This window comes from Capra hircus, chromosome 5, assembly GCF_001704415.2.
Source record: "Capra hircus breed San Clemente chromosome 5, ASM170441v1, whole genome shotgun sequence".
In the NCBI taxonomy this organism is placed as follows: Eukaryota; Metazoa; Chordata; class Mammalia; order Artiodactyla; family Bovidae; genus Capra; species Capra hircus.
This window is the reverse complement of record NC_030812.1, coordinates 59,219,663-59,247,542: the sequence shown is the minus strand read 5'-3', so window position 1 is coordinate 59,247,542 and position 27,880 is coordinate 59,219,663. Positions and strand designations below refer to the sequence as shown.

Here is a 27,880-nt window from a genome sequence, read left to right as displayed (position 1 = left end):
ACTGCCTGATCTTTTTAAAAAATTCTGGTTTCACTTGGGTTTAACAGTTAAAATATCCTTCTATGACATTTTTCTTACTTAGGATTTTAATCAGATATAATAGTTACAGCAGAAATCACAGCCTGTGAATGAATTATTCCCTGTTTGAAATAAAGTATTCAGTTCAGTCGCTCAGTCGTGTCCGACTCTTTGCGACCCCATGAATCGCAGCACGCCAGGCCTCCCTGTCCATCACCATCTCCTTGGGTTCACTCAGACTCACGTCCATCGAGTCCATGATGCCATCCAGCCATCTCATCCTCTGTTGTCCCCTTCTCCTCCTGCCCCCAATCCCTCCCAGCATCAGAGTCTTTTCCAATGAGTCAGTTCTTCACATGAGGTGGCCAAAGTACTGGAGCTTCAGCTTTAGCATCATTCCTTCCAAAGAAATCCCAGGGCTGATCTTCAGAATGGACTGGTTGGATCTCTTTGCAGTCCAAGGGACTCTCAAGAGTCTTCTCCAACACCACAGTTCAAAAGCATCAATTCTTCATATATGTTAAAATTTATATTTCTTCCGATATCTTTTAAAAAGTTACTTCTTTAGGTGATAAGAATTTGGAGGCATGGGGGTAATAAAAGCAACTCTTACACTAGTGGCTCAAGAGATAAAGTTGCAAGCTCTTGCCTTTATATCTGGATAATCAGTGAATTTCATATTCAACAGGCAAAGGAATAGCACATGTTATCTACAGCAACTAATAATATCCAAAGACAGGTTCATCGTATTTTAATATTAACTATATAACGTAAAACTTAAGAAGTACAGAACGACAATGTAGTTCATTCCAAGAAAACTTTAAATCAAAACTTCTGCAAGGGAATTGTTAAAAAAATTTAACAGGATTATGGACCAGTAACTTCATGCTTTTTGGTAAGAATTGGTACAGCAAGCGAAAATTGTAATCAGGTTAAAAGTCAATAAGCCTATAACTGTAAGAAGTAAAATTGTTTATCTTAATATCATTGGCCTGTTTTGCATTAATTTAACTTGAAGTAGGAAGTAATTTTGGCATAATCATGGCTAGAAGGAAGATATCTTAAGTTTAGATTAGCCCAGATACTGAGGCCAGGTGCATTCACTCGTAAAAGTAAACATAGTCCCTGACTGTGTAATTATTATCATTTAGTTTAATTACATGAAGATTTGCTGACCCAAGACGGTACACACTCAAAAATTCATAAAACGAATTTTGTTAAGCTTCACAACGGTATGGAGCAATCATCTCGGGCATCTTTGTGACTGCAGTCATTGTCATATGAACTGAGAAATACATTCTAGTTATTTCTTAATTGTTTTCTTTTCCCTGTGAAGGACTAGCCAGAGCCAAGTCAGTTCCCACAAAGACCTACTCAAATGAAGTTGTCACACTTTGGTACCGGCCACCTGATGTGCTTCTGGGTTCCTCAGAGTACTCAACACAGATTGACATGTGGTAAATATGTGCATATGTTATTGCCATTTATAATTTTGAAAGAATGTAGCCATTAACACAGGACATACTGATTGGTATTGGCTTTAAGGAGATGTTATTTTAAAGAGAGACAATATAAACAATGATGAGTTCTGGCAAGTAGGATCACCTAGGTTTAAAGACCAATTCTACCACTTATAACTATATAACCTTTTTGAAATTACTGGCCTGTGCCTCAGTTTCCTCAATTAAGGAAATGGGAATTATAACAATAACTACTTTAAAAGCCTGTTCTGTGAATAATGTTAAGACCAAATGAGCTGATATATATAAAGCATTTTGAAGAGTGTCTGGTACAAAATTATTATTTTTATCATCATTTAATATTCACCAAAACCCACTTGCTTTAAGTTGATCTTGAAATAGTGAAATACAATAGTAATCTTCCTCACCCGGCACTTTGATCATGACACTCCTTTATTCAAACACATTTGCTGCTTCCGCATTTACTGCCTATTATAGAATAAGGTATCGTTCTTCAACCTGATATTTAATAATCTTCATGAAACGTCTCTACCTTTTTTAGTTTACTTCAGACTATTCAGTGTAGATGTTTCCATTTAGCCAAATGGCTACTTACTAGATTTCATAAATAACCTGGGCTTTCCCAGCTTTGCTCTTGTATTCATACCAGTTCACCTGTCTTGAATGACTACTCTGTTTCTCTGTCTAAGGCCTGTGCCTAGGGCCTTCAAAACATAGTTTTTCATAAATCCTCCCTGACTATAACCTAGCCTCCCATGGCTAATTTTTTCCCTTGAACTGTGGTTACACTTACTGCAAGTACTCTTTGTGTAGTGATAAATCATATACTTTGTTTTGTTGTTGTCTTGGGTTGAACGTTTATATAATTTGTATTGTGAAACATTTTCTCTTTTTTAAGCTTCTTTAAATTTTGGGAATATATATATAACCAGATTTACCATTAAGTACATTTACAGTGCTGTGCATCCATCATCGTCAGTCTCCACAACTCTCTTCATTTTGCAGACTGAAACTCTGCACTTACTAAATAGTAACTCTCCATTTCCCTCTCCCTCCACCGTTTTTCTTTCTGGGTTTGTGAATTTGACTTTTCTAAGTACCTCATATAGGTGAAATCATATAGTATTTGTTTTGTTGTGACTGGTTTATTTTACTTAGCATAAATGTCATCAAGGTTTACCTCTGGTGAAGATAGATACTTGACTTTTTTATGTGTCAGAATTACCTTCATTTTTAAGGCTGAATAATCATTGTACGTATATGTTGTTTATTGATTCATGCACTGATGGACAGTTGGGTTGTTACCACGTTTTGGCTGTTGTGCTGCTGTGGACATGAGTGTACAAATACCTCTTTGAGATACTGCTTTTCTTTTGGTTATATACTTAGAAGTGGAATTGCTGGATCATATGGCAATTGTGTTTTACATTTTTTGATGAATTACTATACTGTTTGCCATAGTGGCTCCATTATTTAATCTTCTGTATAATAATTTATATATATATACACACACACATATATATATGTAATTGCTAGGTTGTGAGTCTTTTAAAGGAAGGACTCCTATCTTAAACTCATGTCTTCACACAGGTGAAGACAGTATCTATTTAGTGAGCGTCTATCCATTTCTCTTTCTTCTCTTAACACATTCTCTTTCTCTTTCTCTGTGTCTTACTCACTCTCACTCACTTTACCCCACATCTATGAGCTCTGTCTCTGCTTCCTACATAAAAACATCTTGAATCATTTGTTTCTACCTAGCTCTGCTGACCACTGCCTAACACATAGTAAGCATTAAATCACTATTAGCTATGGTTAGTGGTATTCTTCAGGGATCATGCAGAAGAGGGCTGGACACTTTAAGTGGGGAAAATGGATATAGAAGTATGGAAGATGATAAGCTAAATGTTAGCAAGTTAGTTTAGTTATATCTGAAAGAAATCTGCAGATTTTCTAGCAGGCTAGTACAAAATTCTCCAGAAAGGCAGCCTTAGGGAAAAGATTCTTATGCTTAATAATATATAAATGGATTACTCATCTTTTTTTTTATGGCATATTTTATAGGGGTGTTGGTTGCATTTTCTTTGAAATGGCTTCTGGAAGACCTCTGTTTCCAGGATCAACTGTGGAAGATGAATTGCACTTAATTTTCCGACTGCTAGGTAACAGAAGAACTCTCTTCTCAGTGATTTGTTACCTGTAATTGAGTAGCTGGATACGACTACATCTTTCAAATATATATTTATAAATTCGATACTGAGACTAACATAAATAGCTGTTAGAATTATAATTTCCATGTTAAGATAAAGATCCTTCTAGATAACTTCTCCTTTTTATTTACTGACTTCTACCTGTGCAATAATGATTCTATGAAGAAACAGAAGAGAAATATTATTGGAAAGGGACTTTAAGCACATTATTAGGAAATATTTTAGCTTAGATGTCAATAGGCATCCTTTTGGTGCAGTCTTTGCTTAATCTGAAAAAAAGTCTGTATGTTTACTATTTCTGTCATTCTAATTTTAGTTGAAACAATCAAATTATCTACTAAATATAAATTGTTATTTAAGACACTTTTGTTCTGCCTATATATATTTGCCTGTATAAGAATTTTTATATAAGTATATATATTTTTAAATTCAGGAACTCCATCTCAGGAAAATTGGCCAGGTGTTTCTTCAAATGATGAGTTCAAGAACTACAACTTTCCAAAATATAAACCGCAGCCTCTAATTAACCATGCACCCAGGTATTTTTTTTCTTTCTTTATGTGAAAGGGGGAACACACTATTTTTTTTTAATTCTTTTTAGTCTCTCTCTCTCTTTTTTTGTCTTTTTAGTCTCGAACCATTTGTCATGGTAAGGATTCAGGAAAAATACTTGATTTACATACACAATTCTTAAATATTTTAGAATTTAATTTCTTCCTATGTCAAATTAATTTTATAATTCAATGAGCAAGAATCACCAAACTATGTAAGTCCACAGAATTGAACTATAAATAAAATGAGCATAGAATATATATATATTCTATAATTCTAGGGTTTATGTAGGTTGTTGCTTTTCCCAGAAAGAAAACATTGATTTATGCCTAATTCAGTACTGTGAAGACCATGATGAAATTTATTTTTTCTACACAATTATTCTATATTTTGGGCTTCCCAGGTGGTGTAGTGGTAAAGAATCTGCCTGCCATTGGCAGGAGATGTAAGAGACACGGGTTTCAGTCTCGGGGTCAGAAAGATCCCCTGGAGGAGGAAGTGGCAACCCACTCCAGTATTCTTACCTGGAAAATCCTATGGACAGAGGAGCCTGGTAGGCTGCAAAGACCATGGGGTCACAAAGAGTTGGACACGACTGAGCACGCACATTCTATGTTTACTTAGGAATGTGTTACAGGCAAAATCTTGGCTTTTATACAGGATGACCCATCATAATTTTGGCCAGTGTTAATGATAATTTGTATTTGAAAAATATGAACTTTCTGACCCTTCATATCCTATATGTTGCCCATCCAATTACAGACCTACCTCAGGTCCATCTAAGACTCCCATTAAAATTTGGGTCAGAATGTTTTTACTTACGGAATGTATTAACATTTCTGTAAGTAATGTTAGAATCACTAACCCCCTTTTTATTTTTTCATCTTTCCTTAAGAAAAAATAGATGTGAAAAGGGCACCAAGATACCAAATAAGGCAAATATCTGTTTTAATCAAAAGCCATTCACATTGCTCACAACATAACATACTCTAGTTCCATTTATTCTCAAGATAGGGACAATGAGTAAGATCATTCTGGTGCCAAAACTATTTTGAAAGTGTTTATGTGGTTTGATAGCCTTGTCACTAAACTAACTGGTAACATTCTAAGTAGACTTCCTAAGAAGGAAGAATAATATAACGTGTTAGACTTTTAGCATAAAAGCATAAATCCTATTTTTGTCATATATATATTGCTTGCTGTTATAATGTCCAGGGTAAAAAGTTGCAGCTCTTTAAAGCAGATTCTTCATGAGCTTAGCACCTAGCTTATCTGTAGCCTGATAGCTCAGTTGGTAAAGAATCCGCCTGCAATGCAGGTACCCTGGTTCAGTTCCTGGGTCGGGAAGATCCACTGGAAAAGGGCTAGGCTACCCACTCCAGTATTCTTGGGCTTTCCTTGTGGCTCAGCTGGTATAGAATCCGCCTGCAATGTGGGAGACCTGGGTTTGATTCCTGGGTTGATCTTCTCCAGGGAAGATCCCCTGGAGAAGGGAAAGGCTACCCACTCCAGTATTCTGGCCTGGAGAATTCCATGGACTGTATAGTCCATGCAGTTGCAGTCGCAGAGTCAGACACGACTGAGCAACTTTCACTTTATCTGTAGCCACATAGTTCCGGGTGTTTGTCAGAATGGCAAACTGCAAAGGATTAGTAGACTCTGGAGAATCTCTAGGCCACAGCATCCACAGTACCTACTAAGAGCACTTCAGGTGGAAGGGAGGGGAGACAGTTTCCGTAATTGTGCTTTTGCCAGTGAATATCAGTGCACAATAGGATTTGTGACTTGTGACTTCTGATCAAGAGGTTATCCCTTTAAGATAACCCCTAAATCCTCTACTCCTGTTTATTAATTCCATCCTTAAACAATTTTCTGTCTTTATTGATTATGTCATTGGTTTTGTATCCCTCTTAAATAAAGTTTTATGGAATTGAGGCATATTTAAATTGAACTTTATAGCTTCTAGTACCCAACCTTCAGCATATTGTCCTGTAAAAATGAGTAGAGTGATTCATCTCTGTTTATCTTGAACCACAGTGATAAATTTGGAGGTCTCTTACCGTTTTGTTTTCATCGGTATAATACAAAATGATGCCGTTGTACTCTTGCCTTCACTAGAACACTGAAAACAGATCTAGTTTACTAAAGTTTTTTTCAATAATACAGGTTATTTTGTTTAGAGGTAAAATAGTGATTTAAAAAAATTTTATCATTTTAGTAATCTAATTTACCCTTGAATATTGAAATTTTGAGTTGATGCCCAGTTACTTATGGTTTCTTAAACAAGTGGCACGATAAATCTTAAGGTTAAAACAGATTTGAATCAGTTTGAAAAGCAGCAAAGTGTTCTATTTTAGGGCACCTGAATTTAGCAGATGAAAACACTTGGAAAATAGTTTTATTTAGAAAGTTGCTATCAGCTAAGAGTAATAAAGAAATTGCTACTTGTCCTTCTTTGTTTTTAGGTTAGACTCTGAAGGAATTGAGTTGATAACAAAATTTCTTCAGGTAAGTTACATCTTTGTTATAGTCATTAAATGGTGTGTTAACTTGTCTGAGCCTTAGTTTTTCATCTATAGAATGGGATCAGTAATATCTCTCTCATAAATAAGATTATTTATGCTAGTATCTAGCATGCTTAAGACATGTGCTTAGGTGAAAAAATATGGTTTCTCCTAGTGTGTCTGGGTCTCTTCTTGTAACCCAGAACAGTCTGAGGTGAAGGGAATATTCTGTGCATAGCATATTCCCTTCACTTACCCCTTTTTTTTATTTTTTGAAGCTTAATTTTGGTGATTATTGGCAATCATAGAAGCCAAAGAGATAGTTGCTAATTGCTGCTGTTGTCCGTCAACTTTCTTGGTGATTCGCCACCAGACTGTGTAGAAACAGAAAAAAAGACATACAAAAATGTGCATAGCATATTCCCTTCACTGAGGTAGTTAGCTGCTGGCACTGATCAACTGTGTCAAGGCCATGTTCTCTGCAGTTCAGGTTTTCTTATGTTTGCTTTCTTTTTTCCTTATACCTACGCGCTATAGGCTGTTGTTCCTCCAAATCCATCCATACCTGCATTCAGAGCAGAAACGACAGGGAGGATAAGAGTGTGTCAGTCACATTAGTCCTCTTGTATCTGTAGAGCAAAGGCTTTTCCAAAAACCCCTCTAAGGACTTCTTCCTGTGTCTCCGAAATCTTCATATAGCTAGAATGTTGATTGTAAGAGAGGCTGAGAACTGGGGAGCTGGATTGCCATAATTAGCCTAAACTTAGAACAGTCATGGTTCTTATGTCAGAGCTGGAAGCATGAATGCCTTAAATCTACATTATCTCATGAAGGAAGAAAGGGAAATGGGTATTGAATAGGTAATTTAATAATATCTTTCTTAAAGGTATTAGTTACATTTCTAATAATCCTTTGTTGTTCATGAAGAAAAGTAACACCACAGGTCAGATATTTTGCTTTTTTTCTATCACTTCAGGAAATATAAGGAATCTTAATCTTTAGTTAAGATCCAGCTTTATTTTGGAAATTTGAAACTGGGATCATTGCTACACAAGCTCAGTAGTAACTCAATTTAGAGGGTAGTAAATTGGTTCTTAAAAATAAGTAATTTTTATTAAGTATTAAGTAATCAAGATAACGGTAGCTCTAAACGTTTAAATGCTAATTTGTGTGTGTGTCCCCTACCCCTCACACATGCTTTTTCCAGTATTTAGAGAAAAAAATTAATGAAGCCGCTTTTTTGGTTTTACACAGTATGAATCTAAGAAAAGGGTTTCAGCAGAAGAGGCCATGAAACATGTGTACTTTCGAAGTCTGGGACCAAGAATACATGCTCTACCTGAAAGTAAGAGAAATTCTAGAGTGTGTCCTCCCATCCCCTTTATTTTTATCCAGGTTTGGAGACTGGGGTGAATTAGGAGTTTAGGAAGGGACTATTGGTTTTTAAGCCTTAAATTCTGGTCTTTTTGCAATTAGATCAGAAATCCCTAAAGGGAGGCATATATCTTATTTACCTGTTTTAATTTATTTCTTTTAACACTGAGCATGTTGCTACAACTCTTAAGAAATCAGTAGCGCTTATATGTGGCTCATTAGTCTTATTGGACTTAAGCTGGAAAATGTCATCCAATGATAGACATTGTCATTAGGCCCAATCTGAATTACTTTGATTTAGAGTTGTTAAAAATGGATTTCAAGCAAGTTGTAATGAAACACAGCCAAAACGTTAGTTTTCTCATGAAAGTAAATTTCCTTTTTAAGACATGAAGATGGTTTTCCTTTACTGTGTTCACTCTGACTTAACTATCCCCATGACAGAGGTGAGCATATTGTCATTAAAATAGCTGATTTCTCATGCCTGAGGTAACTGCTTGATTTTACTCAGAACATTCTTAAAAATTACCCCAATATATTACTTTAAAACTGAGCAAGGTGAGTGGGAAATTAAGAGAATATTTTGGAAATGAGCTACCAAAAGCTTACATTAATTTCCCATTCTCATTTACTAGACAGTGGTTTTCTAATTGGAATCAAGACTCAGGAGTTTTTACTTAGAACTTAAAGGATATTTTGTAATGAAAGACTACCTCTGTGGCAGAGATGGAAATGAGAAAGATGAATTACAAGTATTTTTTAAGATGCTATGTACATTTTATTATTACTAATAATATCAAGTTTTAAAGTTTGAGTTATAGGAAAGGTGTGTAAACCTATTTCTTGTTTTTCTGTAAAATTCTGAAGATAGTTTGAGGGTTTGACCTTCACTGCCATCATAAGACAAATGGATGAAGGATAGAATAAAACTGAGTAATACATTTTGATGAGGTCTCCCAACCTCAGTAAGCCCTAGAAATAAACAGTGTACATTCTCCTCAGAGAAACACACTCACAGCCTGATTTAAAGCCAAATTGGAGGAGAAAGATTCTGAGGGGAGATTATTTGGCTTGGTTTTCTTCTCAAAACCTTGGAACAAAAGAGGAAATACTTCAGTGGGGCTCTAACCTTGTAAATGTAGTATAAATGTTTCACATTCACTCAGTATATAATTTAGACGTTTTGTCTCTAGTTGGATTATATTTGCTTTAATGATAGGCTTTCATCTGCTATTTTTTGTCTGTGCATTTTAGGTGTATCAATATTCAGTTTGAAAGAGATTCAGTTGCAAAAGGATCCCGGTTTTCGAAATTCTTCTTATCCAGAGACAGGTGTGTTTGTCATAAACCATTTCACATGTCGATCATGAAATTTTGCGTGGAATCAAGTTTTTGGTTTATAAATGGATCAGTAAAATTATGTAAAAACCAATGTACAGTGCATTCCACAATGGTGTATGTTTAGCATTGCACATACTCACTTTTCTGTATGATGTGGGCAGCTCAGTAATTCTTCAGAGAGAATCTGACTCAGTCCAATCAGGGATCCTGAAAGCTGCAGATGGCACAGAGACCTCTTACAAGTGACCTGGCTTGATCACTGACACGCCACACCTGGCACCTGAGGCAGAAGACACATCTGTGCTCCCCTAGTCATCAGGTTCATCACTTCGAAGCATAGAAGCTGTAGACTGACCCCATCAACAAGAGGGTCCTTTAAGACAGAGCTGATCACTCTTACCATGGAATTAGCTTTTGCTGGTGGGAACATTAGCTTCATAGAGTCACCAAATACTGTATGTGGGATAAAACTGAACCTTGAACTGCCTCATAAAATGACTTTATATTTTAGGACATGGGAAGAACAGAAGACAGAGCATGCTCTTTTAAGTCTGATAACATGGTTTCAAGCCCAGCCCCCAGCCTTTCTTATCAATCAAGGACTCAAATCTGAAGGCAATTATTTCTTTTGGTGGACTTGGAATCTTCGTTTGTCTACACTGTCCTCTTCACAGTGGAGTCTTTTTATTTCAGACCTACAAATTGTTTTTATATTTGTTGTCACAGTGTGACAATTTTTTTGTACAGTTGGTTTTAAGGTCTTCTCTGCCATTAGAGCCAGTAGGTTACAGCTGTTGATGTAACTATAGCTGCAATTTTTGTGCAGGACTGAGAAACACAGTGCATTATTTATTGCGGAATCATTGCTGCTAAATAACTACTGTCTGTTTATTTAACACAACAGTCGATGCCTGAAGAAGTTGCAGTGGCTTTCTTATATGTGAATGCATCTGTTTCTCCTCATCAATCGTTTTACTGCTGCATTTTTTGTTTGTTTTTAAAATTAAACTGCATTGTTTCCTGGAATGTAAATTTAGCTTTGCTTAACAGTAAAATAAGTGAGCCAACTTGAACACTCTTACGTTCATGCTATATAATTTTTTATTGAACATTGGCAAATAGAGTAGCTAAGAAATCAATAAGCACATTATGTTTAGGAAAGCATGTGATGCAGAAGTTGATTCAAGCAAGTGAATACCTGACATTTTGGGGATCTCGAATTACCTACCAGTAAATTAAAGTACCACAATTATTTATTTTTACCTTTCCTCATTTTAGAAATATTTACTGCATATTATTGGATATTTGTATACTAATACACTTAACCTATTTTACATTGTGCTTTAATTTAGTTAAACCATACAAGTCCGGTCAAACATGAGAGATCTTGTTTTGTTTATTTGTCTTAAATACAATTCTTTTATTAGAATGGATGATTCTTCATTGGGGAACAATTTATTTCATTTGAGAGATGTGTATATGTATGTGTTTTAATAGCATTCACTTGGAATCAGCTGAAAGATGTAATATGTGTTTGAAATGAGCCATGATAAATAACAAACAACAGAAATGAGAACTTGGAAGATTGTTTTAAAGCATTCTAGGTATTATCTGTTTACCAGAGATAGTAAATATTACAGTTTTAATTATGCATCTTTTTGGATATCATAAATACACCTTGATGTTGGTAACAGTGTTTTAAGCATTTGTGTTCACTTTTAAGGACTATTTGTTTAGTGCATCTTACCAACTGCAAATCTTAATTGCTATATTTTGAAATGGTCATGTAAATTTGGGGCTTATATATCATGAAAAGAGTCATAACTTAATTCATTTTCCTGACATTCACTGTAAAACATTCAGGGTCCTACCATTTCTGTTCAGGAAATCTTGTAGTTTATTGTTATTTAACAGTATTAAGTGAATTTTTGTATATTTCATTTTAACTTTATTTGTGAATAGTGATTGTGGCATGTTTGGGGTGTTATTTTAATATTTCATGATACTGAAGTTTTAATTTTTAAAAAATTTCTGGAAGAAACAGATTCATGTGTAATGGTGAATATTGGACCACTACTGCTTTTCACATTTGTAAATTGGTTTTCTGTTAAACTCTGTAGCCTAACAAACTGCTGTTATTTCTAACTGACAGACATGTATTAATATTGTACTTTGAAGGTTATAAATATTATGTGAAATTCCTCCATTTTGTTTCAGAATTTATAATAACAAAATCTTCATGTTGTTAAAATGTGGTTTTGTTGAGTCACGGTTCTTTCTTGGGGAAGAAGGCTGTGCAGAATGGGACCATTTTCTTTTATGTGTCTCAAGATAATGAAGTGTCTCGGCCAGTAGCAATTAATTTATAATTGTGCTGGCCATTCATTTACTAATCTTTACTGTAATTTTATAGGATAGCACTTTTAATTGTCAGATTTTTCATTTCATAGGTTATCTATTTGATTTGTTGAAAATTTGACAGTTATCCTTATGTTTCATTCTTGCATATAAAAGGTGAAGAATTGTATCCAACAGTTATATAAAATTGCTCTTCATAGGAAAAACTACGGATGTTCCTTTATTTTATTAAGGAATTTGATTTTCTTTTTTTGATACTTGAGCATCATTCAGATTCTGAAAACTTTGCAGTGAAGAGAATTGAAGCTCAAATTGTGGACCTTGAACAGATGATTCGTCTTAAACTGACAGGGTTCTTAAAGGTAAGAGGGGATGCCTTTTTTGTTTTCCTTCCAAGTGATGATGTTAACATGTTGAATATGTCATATTCTATATAGAAGTGGCTGCTTTATTAGCTTACGAAAGCCTACTTGTTAACATGTTATAATCTTTTTGACCCAAGACAGTTCATGTGGTGTGTGTGTGTGTTTACTATTTTTTAAAATTGTGGTAAAATACATGTAACATAAAATTTACCATTTTTATCCTTTGTAAGCATACAGTTTAGTGGCATTAATTATTATGTTCACAGTGGTGAAAAGCAGTTACCTATTTCCAGGATTTTTCATCACTCCAAACAACAGAAACTTTGTAGCCATTATAATCTCCACCCCACCCCCCACACACCACCATATTTTCTCCTTCCCTCATCCTTTGGTTAATCTCTTACTTAGAATAAGCAAATTCATAGACACAAAAACTACATATTTCATGTAAGTAGAATCGTACCACACTTGTTTTTTTGTCTCTGGCTTATTTCATTTAACATAATGTTTTCAAGGTTCATCCATATTGTAGCATGTGTTAGAACTTCATTTGTTTTCATGGCTGAGTAACATTGCTGCATGACTATACAACATTTGCTTATCCATTTTATCTCTATATCCAAGCAAAATATGGATAATTTGCTTATCCATTCATCTGTTGATAGACATGGGTTTTTTTTTTCCATTTTTGGCTGTTGTGAATAATGTTGCTATGAACATTGGTATACAAGCATCTGTTTGAGCCTTTCTTTTCAAATTCTTTGGGTTCATATACCAGGAGTAGAATTGTTGGGTCAGTTGGTAATTCAATCCTTAACTTTTTCAGAAACCACCAAACTGTTTTCTACAGTACCCACACCATTTTACATTTTTCAGTAGTAGTGCATGACGTCCAATTTCTCCTCATCCTTGCTTCTTTTTTCCCATTATATTCATTCTAATACCTTTGAAGCGGCGTCTCTTTGTGGTTTTGATTTCCCTAAGGACTTGAGAGTGTTAAGCACCTTTTCACGTGTTACCGACCAATATCTGCTTAGAGAAACGTATATTCAAGTCCTTTGTCTTTTAAAAAGTTTGGTTGTATGTCTTTTTGTTATTGAGTTGTAGTTCTTTATATAGGCTAGAAGGTCATGACATATGTGATTTCTAATTATTTTTTTCTGTGGGTTGTGCTCACTTACTTTATGGTGTCCTGTTGATAAACAAAAGTTTTTTATTTTCATGAAGTCCAGTTTATTTCTTCTTGTGTTGCCTTTGCTCTTGGTTGCATATTTAAGTTGCTTTAGCTAAATCCACGGAGAAGGCAATGGCACCCCACTCCACTCCAGTACTCTTGCCTGGAAAATCCCATGGGTGGAGGAGCCTGGTGGGCTGTAGTCCATGGGGTCGATAAGAGTCAGACATGACTGAGCGACTTCACTTTCACTTTTCACTTTCATCCACTGAAGAAGGAAGTGGCAACCCACTCCAGTGTTCTTGCCTGGAGAATCCCAGGGATGGGGGAGCCTGGTGGGCTGCCCTCTATGGGGTCACACAGAGTCGGACACGACTGAAGTGACTTAGCAGCAGCAGCAGCAAAATCCAAGATGATGAATATTTTCCCCCGTTTTAAGAGTTTTATAGTTTAGTGCTTACATTTAAGACCTTGATCAGTTTTGAATTAATGTTTGTGGTGTAAAGTGAGGGGCAAACCTCATTCTTTTGCATGTGAGTATCTAGTTTTCCTAGATCTGTTTGTTGAAAGACCTGACCTTTTCCCCCTTAGCACCCTTGCTGAAAATCAATTGATCATAGAAATGAGGGTTTATTTGGAAGTTCTTAATTCTGCTCTCGGTCTACATATCTATCCTTCTACCAGTACCATAGTGTTTTAATTAATTGTAGCTTTATAAGTTTTGCACTCAAGTGTGAGTCCTCCACTTCTGTTTTTCTTTTTCAAGATTGTTTTGTATATTTTAGGTTCCTTGAAATTCCATATAAATTTTAGGATGAAATTTTTGGGATTGTGATGAATTTATTGAATCCATAGATCACTTTGGGTAGTACTGTGATCTTAACAATATTAAGTGTTCTAATCCATGACCGTGGGATGGCTTTAATTTCTTGATATTAATCGCAGCTAAAAGAGTAAATGGTTATGTAGTTTTCATCTCCTCATTACTTCCCTACCTCAATGCAGAATGACAGAACTTCAGATTTAAGTGATCAGAGGACCAGTTTTCAAATCCATTCCCTTCTACCCAACTCAGTGTCAATAAGTATATTTGTTTCCTTAAATACCTGTTTAAATAAGATTTATATATACATAGTGTTTCAATGTGCAATATTTAAGCTATTTAAATAACAATTCTTTTTCCAACTTACATCCATAGAATAGCAATTTGAATGGGATGATTTGAATCATCCCAAGTAAATGGAAGTAATACAACCCACTTGCCTCTTCACACCTTTTATCACAAAGTATTTATTGAACAAAAATAATATAACAGTAAAAATGATACATATATGAAAACTGAGTGAAGATTTGCAGTCATAGAAAAGATGTGTACAAAAGAGACCAACAGTTAGGTTATAGTTCTATAAACTTTACCATAGCATTTTAACACTGATCAAGCAAACATATAAAAAGGGAAAACAAAGTTATTATGTTCTTTGAAACCTATTTTTTGACTAAAATAATTGTTTAAAAAAGACAAATCCAACACACACACACACACAGAATGAGGCAGAGCAATAAGGATTATATACTTCAACACCTCCAGTTCTCTATTTGTGTCATGTGAGTTTTTTTGGTGCATCAAAAAATACTGTGTTTTTTCCATGTCTAATAAATGGAGCTAGAGTATATGTTAATCAGCATTTGGAGGAAGGGAATACCAGGTTGAGGTTTTTGCACATTGACTTAGTTTCTCTGTAAGAATCTTGCATTTGAGGTATGCTCTTATCTGACAAGTTTTTTGTTTGTTTTTAATGCTCTTTTGTTTTTTTCCTACCTAACATGCAGTTTTGGACCAGTAGTTACCGACAGCTAGGGACGGGGAAGTAGAACTGGACTGAGCACCAATCGTTCTGCCTTCAATGAGCTATGTAGCTTTAGGCATTCCCACTTCTGTGCAGTTGTTCTTACCTGGAAATGGTGGTTGGGTGTATCTCAAAGGCCTCTTCTAACATTTTATGTTTGGTAAACACCAGTCCCCTGGACTAGCTCTTTTAGTACAGAATTATCCTTAGCCTGTGGGTAGTGACAGTAGTGTCTCCTTGCAGATTGTGGAACCAGGCCCATTACTTTATATTCAAAGATGCATATTAGAGTTTGGATTTTTCCCCCATGTGAGGGCTTACATCACCAAATAAAATTCCAACTGAAAATCTTAAGCTCAATTCCAGTTGAACATCTCAAGCATTAAAAGTATCACAACAAAATTTTAGATTTCTTGAAAACTCAGATGTTTGTTTTTACAACCTTTGTTTTTTACCCTTTCTCATAATCCCTGCCATTCAATGCCTCATTTGGATCAGTGAATTATTTAGCCACATTTCAAATTGGTTTCTGTTATAGTTAAGGATGGTAATTTTATTGAGTTGAATGCACTGGGCACCTTCCAGTTCTTGAATCTTACATTAGAACTTTACTACTTCATATACAGATGGGCACCTTAAACTAGTGCCTGCTGGTTTTTCTGAAGGAACAGAAAGTGTTTCTATTATCACTGTTCTAAACTATATTACACAAAAGGATTCACTGCTTAGTACTGCAGATTGTTACATAAGTTCAGTTCCACAATGATAAGGTTCCTGAAGAATTTTATATATTTTTAATCAATTTTCCTTCATTCTCACCATAAACAGTAATACATAAAGCAGTGTATCCTGCACCTCAATGTCCACAACCAAGGCTTTACCCATACACATGAAGATACCTGGTATTACAAAATGTTTTCTTTGTTATATGTATTCATCACCAGTCTGTGAACCTTTTCCAAAGCATAGGATTTTTAAATGTTAATTACAGTTTCTGGGGTTCAGAGAAACCCTAACTTAGATACAGTAAATGCATCAGAGAGGTATGATTCTCAATGGAATATGGGAAGAACCAGGTTAATTTTTTTAAGTAAGAATGTGCTAACCTAGGAAATATTCCAGGGGCATAGACTGAGTGAACTTGATATAGTTTTTCCATCTCAGGCTTTTGTGTGGAAGGAGTCTCAAAGATTGTAAACAGGAGGCTAGCCTTTCAAGGTTCATTTTTCAAAAAATGCACTTTAGAACATTTTCATGAAATTTTATTGTCTAAATATGGCTTAGTTGTTTTTTATAAAAACATTACTTGGATATTATAGTCACTGAATTTCAGTTCAAAAGAGGTTCTAAGGCAATTCTCATACAGTTGAAAGCCAAAAAGAAAAGTAATGAATGCTTTCATATTGCCTACTTGTGAAAAATAATGAAATTCTACTAGAAAGTTGATACTAATTTTTGTCTTTCAAACATTTTCTCTTAATACTAAAAATATATATAGATAATTTACAATAAACTAAATGCAAAGGAAGGCACAGCTGGTTATAGTGTATATAAGCACAGTTCAGCATTTGCAGAATTAAAGAGGAAGAAAGCTTCACATCCTTATTTCATTGAAAACCATTTAGAAAAGTTCTTCACTGTCAACAGTGTTCAACACTTAAGAGCTAAGAAGATATAAAAACAAAAACATTAAAATTCACTTAATGCAAAACAGATTTTCATATATACTTGAATATAAAAACGTTTTTAAAATGCTAACATAAATCTAGACCATCCATGTTATGAAAAGTGCAAACCAAATGAACAGACAGGTTTCACAACATCTTTCTCACGACACAGGTAAACTAGCCCATGGGGACAAATTGTTTTATCAGTTAATGAGTCTTTAAATTGTGGCCAGATGTCATCAGGATTTCTGAGAGTTCGAAGAAAGCAGTACTGGAGAAGCAGCTCTGTCCAGACTGGGGATTGGCACTGGCATGTGGCCATTAAGCAGTGTTGGGAACTGTAGGGGCAAAAGATGGTTACAATAGTTATTGCAAATCCATTGGGAAGACTAGACAGTGCACCAGTTCTCTCATCACCTCTGTGACTGATAGAGGTCAGTTGCCAATTTTTAAAAAATACTTTTATTTATTTATTTGTGGCTGCTCTGGCTCTTTGTTGTGGTGTGTGGGCTTCTCATTGCAGTGGCTTCTCTTGGTGCGGAGCTCAGGCTTTAAGCGTGTAGGTCTCAGTAGTTGCCACGCACAAGCTTATTGCCCTAAGTAAGGCATGTGGAATCTTCCTGGACCAGGAATTGAACCCACGTTCCCCACATTGGCAGGCGTGTTCTTAATGCCTGGACCACTGTGAAAGTCCATGTTGCCAATTATTTCACAGAATGAGTAATTGGAAGATGACAATGAAATCAAGATTACGTACAGCAGAGGCTAAGGCTTAGAAAATATCCCAAATTATTTTAAGTGCAGAGGCTACTAGAAAAAAATACATACTTTATATGTTGCTAAAGCATGTTCTAATAGTGTTTCTAGAAGATTCCAGCCTATTCAGAATGATTATTTGCTTTACATATTAAGAAAAATCAATTTTGGAAACTAGGAAACTCTTTGTATATGAATCAGTAATTTCTCATATTGTATTTTGAAACTATGTTTTCCAGAGTACTACTGATGTTTCTCAGTAACTGTTAAAAATGAGGAATGTTTTTATCTTAAGAGATTTAGAAAACAATATCTGTAAAAATATTCTAGTTAAAATGATAATACCAAACCAAAAAGATAACCCGTAAGTGCCAAAATTTAATTTGTCTTGTTGCTAAGATGGGACAAACGTATATGCTTTGATGTCTTTCATGTCTGAAGTATAGCAGCTATACTCTCAACTGAACACAAAATATTTAAAGACCTCCTTCTAAAACGTGATTGTTGAAAACTAAGTTTTCCTTGTTGAGGACAAGATGAGTCACAGTGATCTCTTGGGCTGTCTTCTAGTTTAATTCTTACTTAGTCTATATACTGTGCTTTCTGTACCCAACTGCCCAACTTATTTTAATGTCAGTGGCAAGGGGGTGGTGCTATTAATTACTATTTCTGTAATGGTTATAATCAAGGTCTTCTTTCCTGACATGTTGAATTTTAACGTTATACGGAATTTTATCCATTTCATCTGGGGTTATCAAGTCTGTTTACATTTAGCTTATACTTTACTTTTTATTCAAGATGTGCTCCTAACCACTGTTCCCATTGATTAAGAGTAGACACTGGAAGGAGAGCAGGCTTTGAATTCTCATTCTTGTGGTTTATTGACATCTTCTCTCATTTTAGTAGGTGTTCATCTTACTGGTGTTTTCAAGTTTTGGTTTTGTTACTGACTTCTGTCCTCTTTATGGCTATACACCCAAGTGTCATAGTTTCTCTTGGTTAGCCTGACCTTTCTGACACGTTTCATACTCCTCTTTATTGCCCCCCTCCCCTCCCATCATCCACAAGCAGTCCCTTTTCTTAAACAGCATTCCCCTACTTTTGTCCTCAGCCTTCCTTTCTCCTGTACTGTACTCAACAAACATTTCTTGATGTCAGTTAGATAGCCCCAGTACCTCTTCCCCATTCACTCTACAGTCAGTCAGAATGGCGGTAAGGAGCACGACACTAAACAAGCTACCACTTGTTAACATGGGATCTTGGGCAAACTGAGCAACATCTCTGGGCCTTAGTTTCTTTTTTTCTTTTTCTTGTAAAATTGGTCATCTTTTCAAATAGAGCTGTTGAGACTATTAAATAAGGAGCCATGAAAAGTGCTTTAGAACAATGTCTGACATATGATAGCCCTCAAAGAATTGTAGTTATTGTTATCAATAGCATTCCCAGTCTTTTAATCACTTAGTAATGCTTGCCTCTTCCTGATTTTTCACTAATTACTCCTTACACCCATCTAAAAGTCATCCTCTCAATTTTACCTCTGGAATGTCTTTTTCACTCTTATGTAAAAGGTGGTTCTCCCCCTCAGAATTTGGAGTAGTGTAAATCTATGTATTCCTGCCCCTTACTCTTTCTGCCTTCTGTCCTCTCTCCACATTATGATACCAGTGATACCTTTCTAAAATAGAGATCTTACATTATCTCCAGCTTTAAAAGGCCTCCCATGGTTTTCACTTAACAACTCTTTAGTATACTATCCAAGCCCCATTGCTGCTTTCCCAAGCAGTCTATCAATCACCCAGGTCCCTTCCAGAACAGACTATTTTCATATCCAAATGATGCATATCTGTTCATTTAGAATGTACTTCACTCTGCCGTGATCCTCTCCCATCTTCCCAGCTCAGATGTCCCTTCTGCCTTGGGGCCTCTGTTCAGGCCCCAGCTGGAAAGAGCAACTCTTGTTGGGTTCCTGGAGCACTGTGTTTACACACCTGGTATTCATATGTTGTATATCCCCACAGTCCCTGTCTCAGAGCTTTACATGTATTTTCTGGGTTAGATTTGTTGAGTTAAAAATTACGGAAAACTTTCTCAGTTGAAAATTACCTTGTATCTGTACCTACTAGGTATATTCCAGATATGATCAAAATCTGTTTCAAAAGCGGAACAGACATCCTAAAGACAAGCTTAAAATACTAAACAGTCCAACTGGGAACCCATCTCACTTTATAAACCAAGGTGTATACTTAGATTTAGTACAGTGTCTTTGGCATCTCTCTCTTTATGTGTCTCAGTTACAAAGCATACCTCTTCTAGAAAGGCTTGTATCTCCCCTCTCCTTCCCTTGAAATTCTCAGTATCTGCTATCACTTACTAATAATAGCAAGAGACCCTCAGTGCCAGAACTCCTCCTCAGCTTATCAACTGTTACCGTAAGGATTCTGATCTTTTTTTTTAATCATAACAGGAAATTTGCCAGCATCATTATAGGCCAAGTCTAATTTTTTTTCTTTCTCCAACACATTCACATAGCATATGTGAAAGAGGCTTGTTATTTTTAAAGTTACTTTCATTAGTTTAAAAAGCAGTACTGTTAAAAAAAAAAAAAGCAGTACTGTTAATAGTAATCTAAATTTGAAAATCATTTGAAATGTCTAATTTAAAAAAAATGATTCTTGCCATATTTTAACCATTTTCAAAACTGCGAATTTCATCTTTCACCAGCTCAGTCCTCTTATCATACATAGGAAGGGAAGTAATACTCTAAAAGGTACAAAGTTATTTTTCTTTAGTCCCACAGACCCCAACCCCAAAAAGAGGGCCCAAGGCCATGCAACCTGTCAGCCATCCACACCTGGTTACATTTTCCCATTCAGGGTTGTGTTCTGAATGGCTCCAGGAGAGAGGACTGGCCCAGTTTGTGAAATCACAGTTCTGAGCAGGTAGCCGTTAAGTGCAGGTTTTCTTCTGCAGAATTCTAAATGTAAATCAGGAACCACTGGTCAGCAGTGGTTCTGAGTGGGGTTTCTGGAGCAGCAGCATCTCTAGGAATATATTAAAGAATGTTATTATCAGGCCCCATCCCAGAGCTTCTGAATCAGAGACTCTGGGGGAGGGAGGGACCCAGCCAGGTGCATTTTAACACACCCACCCTCTGGCTGAGTCTGCCATGTGTTAACTTGAGAACCACGGGTCTACAGTACAGTACTGTCTACAGTACAGTACAGTCTACCGTAGTGACTGAAGGGATACGCATCTTGGCCAATTCCCAGAGCTCCTGATACCTTTTAATGTGTAGAATCAGTGGGGAGATGAATTACTGTTAACTGTTGGGACTGAGTGAGTGAGGTCGCTCAGTCGTGTCCGACTCTACTAGGGAGTAGTGGGCTAGAAATCTCCAAGAATTCTGGACCAGTAGTTCTGGAGGGCTTCCTTGGGAAATCACCAAGCCTTGCACAGTCAGGTGGTAGGATTTTCAGCAAGGAGGGAAGTGAGAGTCCATTCATTATTCACATATATCTCAGGAAACCTAGAGAGGCTTTGTGTTAGATTCCAGGATTAGGGTAGAATTACAGGCCCCAGTGCCCGCTGTGGAGCTGACTGACTACACACATGATCCTATCTGCTCTACTCAGGAACTCTCTGCTGCTCCCATCTGGACACTTCCAGGAAATAAGGTCTTTTAGCTTCACCACCAAAAAATCACCAATCTAAAACTTGCCTAATTCTGCATTTGCTCACTGCCTTTTGCTATTGCTAGTTTTTGTTTCTTTGCCTGAGTTAAAATGGCTAAGAATCAACACATTGGCTGTGCACGGCCATATCTCAGTTTCTTGTAATGAGAAGGAAGGCCAGGAAGAGAAACCTGATAACTCAAGTATAGTTACATCATGACACTCTACCTCATCCCTACTAGGAAACCAGAGAAGCAAGATAGTAACCAGAACCTCTCTAGCTCTACCCTTCTCCCAATGAGACCCTAAATACCAGCATGTATAGTCCCTGGCACAGAGGTGACTATTAACCTTGACAAACAAATGAACAATAAAGAAAAGCACTGGAGATGTGATCTTATTAGCACAGCTTTCTTAGACATCTCTTCTCTTGGTGAATTCTGAGGCGTCCCTTCCTTTAGTCAGTCAGTGGTAACTGCTGAACATGCTGTGGACCGAGCAGCGTGCTAGATGCCAGGCACACGCCACAGCAAACAAGATGCAGTTCTGGCTTCTTGAGGGCCCACTGTCTAGTGGGGAGATTGTCAGATAAACAGGCGGTACAAAGTGGTCAGTGCTGGACGCAGTGCAAACCAAAGAGCGACAGCTTGAGGTCAGCTGGGCAGAGGTGAGAGGCAAGGTGAACGAGACAGACAAGGTGAGACTCAGGAACAGAAGGTGTGTGCATTTTATCCAGTTTTGCCTCATTCCTGTCCCTGGGATCCTTTCTGCACTCACATGTTCAGACAGTAACATCTTGGTTGGTGAGTCATAATCTTTGGGTCTCCAAGGGGAAATACCAGTTTCCACATGACAGCAAGTGATGCTACTGCAGGTTTCTAGTATGGAGATGACTAATGAATACGCTTACCTAGTACAGGGAACTTTATAAGACAAACAGCTAGACTTAATTCAATTTTTATCAGATCCCTGGATGCCTTTTTCTATTATAGAACAAGGAAACCTTGACTCTGATTCATAGAATTATGCAGGTAACTTTGCTATTATTACAATGTAGAGTTCACTATTTTTATCTTTATTCTTTGTGGTTACTATACTAACAGGTTAGTATGTTCAAGTCTTATGAGATTTTATAAAATACAATTAAAATTTTTTTCCTCATAAATTTCCAGTTTTCATAGTTAGTGAAAATAAATGGAACAATTGGATAACATATTGTTCCATTTATGGATAGCTGACATGTGCACGCCACCTCAATGAAAGTACCAGCCTCTGAAGGTGCCTTTTGCAGCCACGTTACCATACATTCCTTTTGGAAACTTACACAGTGAGTTCTGCCCTACATTTAGAGAAATTGTTACCTTGCAGGATTTATCAAGGAAACACATCCCTTAAAAGTTGCACATGTACAAGTTCATTTCTAAATGCTCACCTGAAACAGCGTGCTTGGCCCTTGCAGCCGGGCAGGACTCAATGGAGCAACTGGACTAAGGCTGCTCCAGAAATGTATGCTGGACAGCAGTGGACTCGGGGTCAGAAGCAGTCCATTCGGTGTCTGGGAAAGAAAGCACACACAGGATTGATACCTGTATCGCCGGTTCCCGCTGTGGTCAACAGTGTGGCCACGGGCACCAGCCACAAACCAGCCTCATCATTTTAGGAAAATCTGACGTTATTTCTGCGGGGATGTGCAGTTTAATTTCCTTCAGTGCTAATTGTATGAGCAATTTGTATTAAGAACGGAAAAGTTACCTTCCATAACCATTCTAGTAGAAAACTCAAGTTTGTAACAACTTTTGTCCAGCTTCTTTCTTCAGTTTGCTCCCCCTCACACATTAAACAAGATTGGTGGCACTAGCAGTAAATACTCCACCTGCCAATGTAGGAGACACAGGAGATGCAGATTTGATCCCTGGGTCGGGAAGATCCCCTGGAGGAGGAAATGGCAACCCACTCCAGTATTCTTGCCTGGAGAATCCCATGGACAGAGGAGCCTGGGGGGCTGCAGTCCATGGGGTCACAAAGAGTCAAAACATGACTGAGCACACGTGAACACAATACACAAGCAAAGGGGATCTCATGAGAGGGCTTTATTTTTCCTTCTCTATATTAATTTTTCTACAGTGGACATCCATTACTTGGGCTACACACACACATTTTTAAAGGGCCTCCCAAGCTTCACTTTCCCTATCAACAACCCTTTAAATACTTTAGGATCTGCTGCTAAAATAACCTGTAGCAGCTTCATGAAAAGCTCTGAACTGAGTTTACCAGATTTTACTCGGGATATGGGACTAATGAGAATTCATCTCCCCAGGAATGGCTCAGAGGGAAACAAAATCCGTTCTTGTCAGATAGGATGTAAAGCCAAAATGCTGGGTTTCCTGGGAGAGTGCCAAGGATGGCATTTGCTTGCATACTCACAGCAGGAGTCCTGGTCTTCAAGCTGGCTAGAGTGCAGAAGGAACAACCCACTCTTGCCCAGCTTTTATTCTCAGCAGAGACAAGCTCCTTGTCCAGGCTGGCTGTGCATCTTAGGGACTAGGAGAAGCCCCTCTGTACCTTTGTGATGTCAATAAGGTGCTCTGTGTAAGAAGGGCGGCGAGGGCACCAGCATTTCACATTGCATCATGCTGCATGCGAAAGTGGTTTTTTTTCCCCTGGAATTGGCCTCAGCAGCTTTGTTAATTATCCAGAACGTTTGGCTTAAACCTAAATGGAAAGGTCTGCTCTGTTCTGCAGAAAGGAGATAAACATCCAAAGGTTCTCAAAATGGAGCTGCTGAAAAAGACTCAAATAATTTGAGTTTTGGTTCCACAGTATTTCCTACATATTGAATGACCTACGAAGTTACCCAAAATACATGTTTTGGGTAAATTTCCCATTTGTTCTAATCCAAGGTAGTTTCATAGACAGGCCAGGCCATCTGGCCTAACGGTTCAGACTTGGCAGTTCTGCCTGGGCTCTACTAGGGTTCCAACCTCAGAACAACTACTTATGAGTTAGGTAACAACCACTCTCTGCCTTGGTTTCCTAATCTATAAAACAGGGAGGAAAATGCCTACATGTCTTACATTACAGGATCATCAGGAAGAGTAAATGATCTGTGTAAAGCTGGCAGATTAGAAATGCTCAGTAAATATTCCAAGACTGCTATCAGTAATTAAGTGTATCTGACTAACTGTATTAAAACCCAGCCATGGGAGAAATCCTCAACTGTATAAAGAACTGGAACAGACAAACCAACCCAGGCAGCCAGGACCCTAGGCCTCCTCTCAGTTGTGTTAGGGTCAGGTCTGTAGCTCATCCGATCTGAGAACTAATATTTGCACGTCACTCAGGCCAGGTTCCAACCTCAGCATGCCACATTAACATTTAACCAGTGTGTTCAGGGCCTTCTAGCTTACCTACCAATGAAAGTCACAGCTCTAAAGAGACAGTGACTCCTTTAAACTACAAAACAGCTTTCTCTCTCATCCACAGCCATAAATACACAGCCACTCCTTTTTAACCTTCTGAGCAGTATGAGGTATAGAATATATTTTCGTAGTCTAAATGTCATACCCATGTCTGGATTGGAGATGTTTGCACATTTGTTTCTAAGGGATACAGGATGTACTCAGAATATAGTAACCTTCTGTTTCTCCTATTTAATATATTTGAAATGTCTTCTATAATATATGCAAATAAATACCATAAAATGACTTCATTCGCTCCTCTCCCTCCCATCCCTGTTCTGGCTGAAGATTCTATGGCCGTAGGGGAAAATCTAGTTGGTTACTCTTTTAGGGAAAATTTCTATGAAGCCTGGCATGAGTTCTCTCTCACCGTGTGAGCTTTCAGAGCCTGTCTCCAGAAGCTCCTTGAGTCCTAGACAGAGGCTAAAGAAAGAAGCTACCAGCAAAATGCGTGCTTCCTCTTCCTTCCCTAAAGAATGTCTTAGCAAATGGGGTCTTCTGAGTGGCAGACAGGAACTTCCTGACACTGTCACCTGCAAGAAAGGAGATGCTCCTGGACCCAAGGGCCATGGGTGTTTATTTTCAAGGGGAAACACCGTCCTGTCGGTGCTTCATGTCATCCTCCCCACTCGGTTCTTCATTGCATACTGAGTCTTCTAGGAAGCCCGCACATCTGCGCTCAACTGAGTGAGCCAATGTTGTCCAGACAAGCCCCTTCCGAGTGCCCTCTGACCACCAAGATTCCGTCTCCTGAAAAGAGACTTATGTTTTCCCTTCAGCCAGATGGCACGAACTCACCACCTTGCCAAATCCAGTGTTTATGACTCGGTTTCTATCAACAGTATCAACAGTACCACCATATGTCTACCACTCAGCAGACACTGATGGAGTATATAGTATGTATCAGGTGCCAGGGAAGCAGTGACACTGCCCCTGTACGCACAGCCCGTCTGCACCCCCGCATCCCAGGCCTTGAGATGCAGGTGCCTTCCCCCGTCTCCTCGCCACAACCTCTGGGCATAGCCTGGAGATCCTTCCTTGAACTGACTCTCCTGTTTATCCCCACATTTCCAGTCTTGCAGCATCCAAGCCCCCTTCAACTTAGCTGGCATTTGGCAACTGCCCCCTAAACCAGTCCAGCTGTCTCTGATCTCTCCCTTCCAATCTGTTCTGAGCACCGCCACAGAATCAATCACCTTAAGACACCGTTCACAATTTTAGGGAAGAGAAGAGTTCAACCTCGGGCTTCCCTGGCAGTCCATTGGTTTATGACTCTGCACTTCCACTCAAGGGGTAAAGTTCAATCCCTGGTCGGGGAACTAAGATCCTGCATGCCATGCAGCCAAAAACAAACAAAAAAAAGTTCTAGGTAGACCCATAGTAACCTAGAACGTGAATCCCTGCCCCTTCTCTGCTTCATGGGTCCTGACTACTACACAATTCCAACCTAGTAGTTCTTCAGCGATCATTCCAAAACCTCCATGACCCCTCAGCCCGTGGTCCCCTGGGCTAGAGCCACTCCGCAAAGGATCTCATCTGTTTCCATGGTTTTAAACCATCCTGTAACCACCTCAGACCCTCTCCTTAGCTCCAACTGCAGCTGGGTGTTTCTTCCCAAATGTCCTCAAACTCCACATGGCCCAAACTGGACTTGGAACCTTTCCCCGTGAGTTTGTTTCCTCCCATGAAACTCATACTCAACTTCTGCTCACCCCTAACACCTCCACACCCATCACCTGTGTCTGCCAGATCCCTCTCCTTTGGCCCCATGCCACTGTCACAGGCACAGGTCCTCACTGCCTTTTCACCTGGAATGGTACAGTCGTCTAACTGCTTCCAGCCTCATCCCTCCCTTGCCCGTGTCTTCAGGATGATTTCTAAAGCACAGTTCTTACCAGGGCACTCAGGCTCCTCCTCCTACCACCTCCTTTACCTTTGGAATGTATCCACCGTCTTACTGAACTACTCCCCTAATGCACAAAGCTGTTGCACATTTTTATGACCACAAAGCCTTTGCAGCATCCCCACCCCCAGCAAAGTGAATACCCTCTTCCTTAGTATTCCTTTTACACCTAAAAATTCTCTAACAACAGAAGGTCATGAAAGTAGGCACTTGTCCTTCCTATGATGTGCAAATAATGCTCAATTATCACTTGTTGATAGATTCTCATAAGAATCTCTGTTTCCCTGACTTAACACCTTCAGCAGCTCTTACTTTCCCATAAAAACAAATTCCTTCCTCCCATGAAACTCATACTCATGGGACTTCTGGCCTCTGAATTCCTCAACAAGTTCCTGTGGGCCTTCTATAATTTCACACCACCCTAAGTTACTAATTGTTCTCTTTCTTTACCTATTGGCCAGCCAGCCTGTAAGCTTATGAGAGTAGAACTGTTTCTTGCTCACCTCTCTTATCTCCAGGAGCCTAGCTGATGGTTGGGCAAGTTGTAGCAACAAACATCTCTAACCTTACTCTCCCATGGATGCCAATGAAGTCCATGACAGTGCCATTTTGTGGTTAAAAAAAAAAAATCCTCAAAAGGTGACAGTGAACCCCTGGAAACTCCTAGAGTTGTATGAATTCAAATAAAAACATGTATTCAGCAACTTTCAAAAAGAAGTAAAGTCACAAACAGAAGTTTGTGTAGCACTGAATGTGCTGAAATGAAGAAGAGGACTACCCTACTGGTCCAGGGTAGCTATGGTAAGAGAGGAAAAAACAGAAAGTCAGAACAGGGGAGGAGTCAGCAATCAGTGAAGGATCTACAGAAAAAACGGGTTCCGGGGTGGAAAGAGAGGGGGCAGCTATCACGGTTGGTTCATCCTAGGCACCCAGAGCTGGGGGAGAAGCAAGAACCTCCAGCTGGAGAGTCAAGTCACGCAAAAGTCTATCAGCAACATTCTCCACTGCCAACTTTCTAAAGGACATCCTTCTCCTGCAAGACCAGGATGGAGGAAGCTACAGGCTGGGCTAGGGCAGTGTTACAGAGTGGGATGAAGTAGTGGGGAGGAAAAAACATTTTTCCTTTTGTGATCATGGCAAGAGAGACAGTAAATTGAGACACCATCCAAAGCTGAGCCAGGACACAGTCTACACTCACTGC

The 27,880-nt window shown here is 38.1% G+C and overlaps 2 protein-coding genes across 4 annotated transcripts in view; one reads left to right on the top strand and one right to left on the bottom strand.

The window, feature by feature from the left end:
* The window catches only part of CDK17 (cyclin dependent kinase 17), a 108,553-nt gene extending 96,554 nt beyond the window's left edge, over positions 1-11,999 (top strand). Inside the window, exons 11-17 of one of the 2 annotated variants that reach the window (XM_018048129.1) lie at positions 1,355-1,475; positions 3,564-3,661; positions 4,143-4,248; positions 6,727-6,769; positions 8,020-8,110; positions 9,394-9,471; positions 9,992-11,999. In XM_018048129.1, coding sequence (XP_017903618.1) covers positions 1,355-1,475; positions 3,564-3,661; positions 4,143-4,248; positions 6,727-6,769; positions 8,020-8,110; positions 9,394-9,471; positions 9,992-10,029 — 575 coding nt within the window. In that variant the 3' untranslated portion in view covers positions 10,030-11,999. Of the gene's footprint in view, positions 1-1,354; positions 1,476-3,563; positions 3,662-4,142; positions 4,249-6,726; positions 6,770-8,019; positions 8,111-9,393 lie in introns of both variants that reach the window. The other variant, XM_013963990.2, reaches the window with a different exon arrangement.
* Positions 14,637-27,880, bottom strand: part of ELK3 (ELK3, ETS transcription factor) — a 71,426-nt gene continuing 58,182 nt past the window's right edge. For both annotated transcript variants that reach the window (XM_018048130.1, XM_005680473.3), the window contains exons 4-5: positions 22,751-22,873; positions 14,637-17,229 (exon numbers count right to left, since the gene is read on the bottom strand). In XM_018048130.1, coding sequence (XP_017903619.1) covers positions 17,131-17,229; positions 22,751-22,873 — 222 coding nt within the window. In that variant the 3' untranslated portion in view covers positions 14,637-17,130. The remainder of the gene's footprint in view (positions 17,230-22,750; positions 22,874-27,880) is intronic.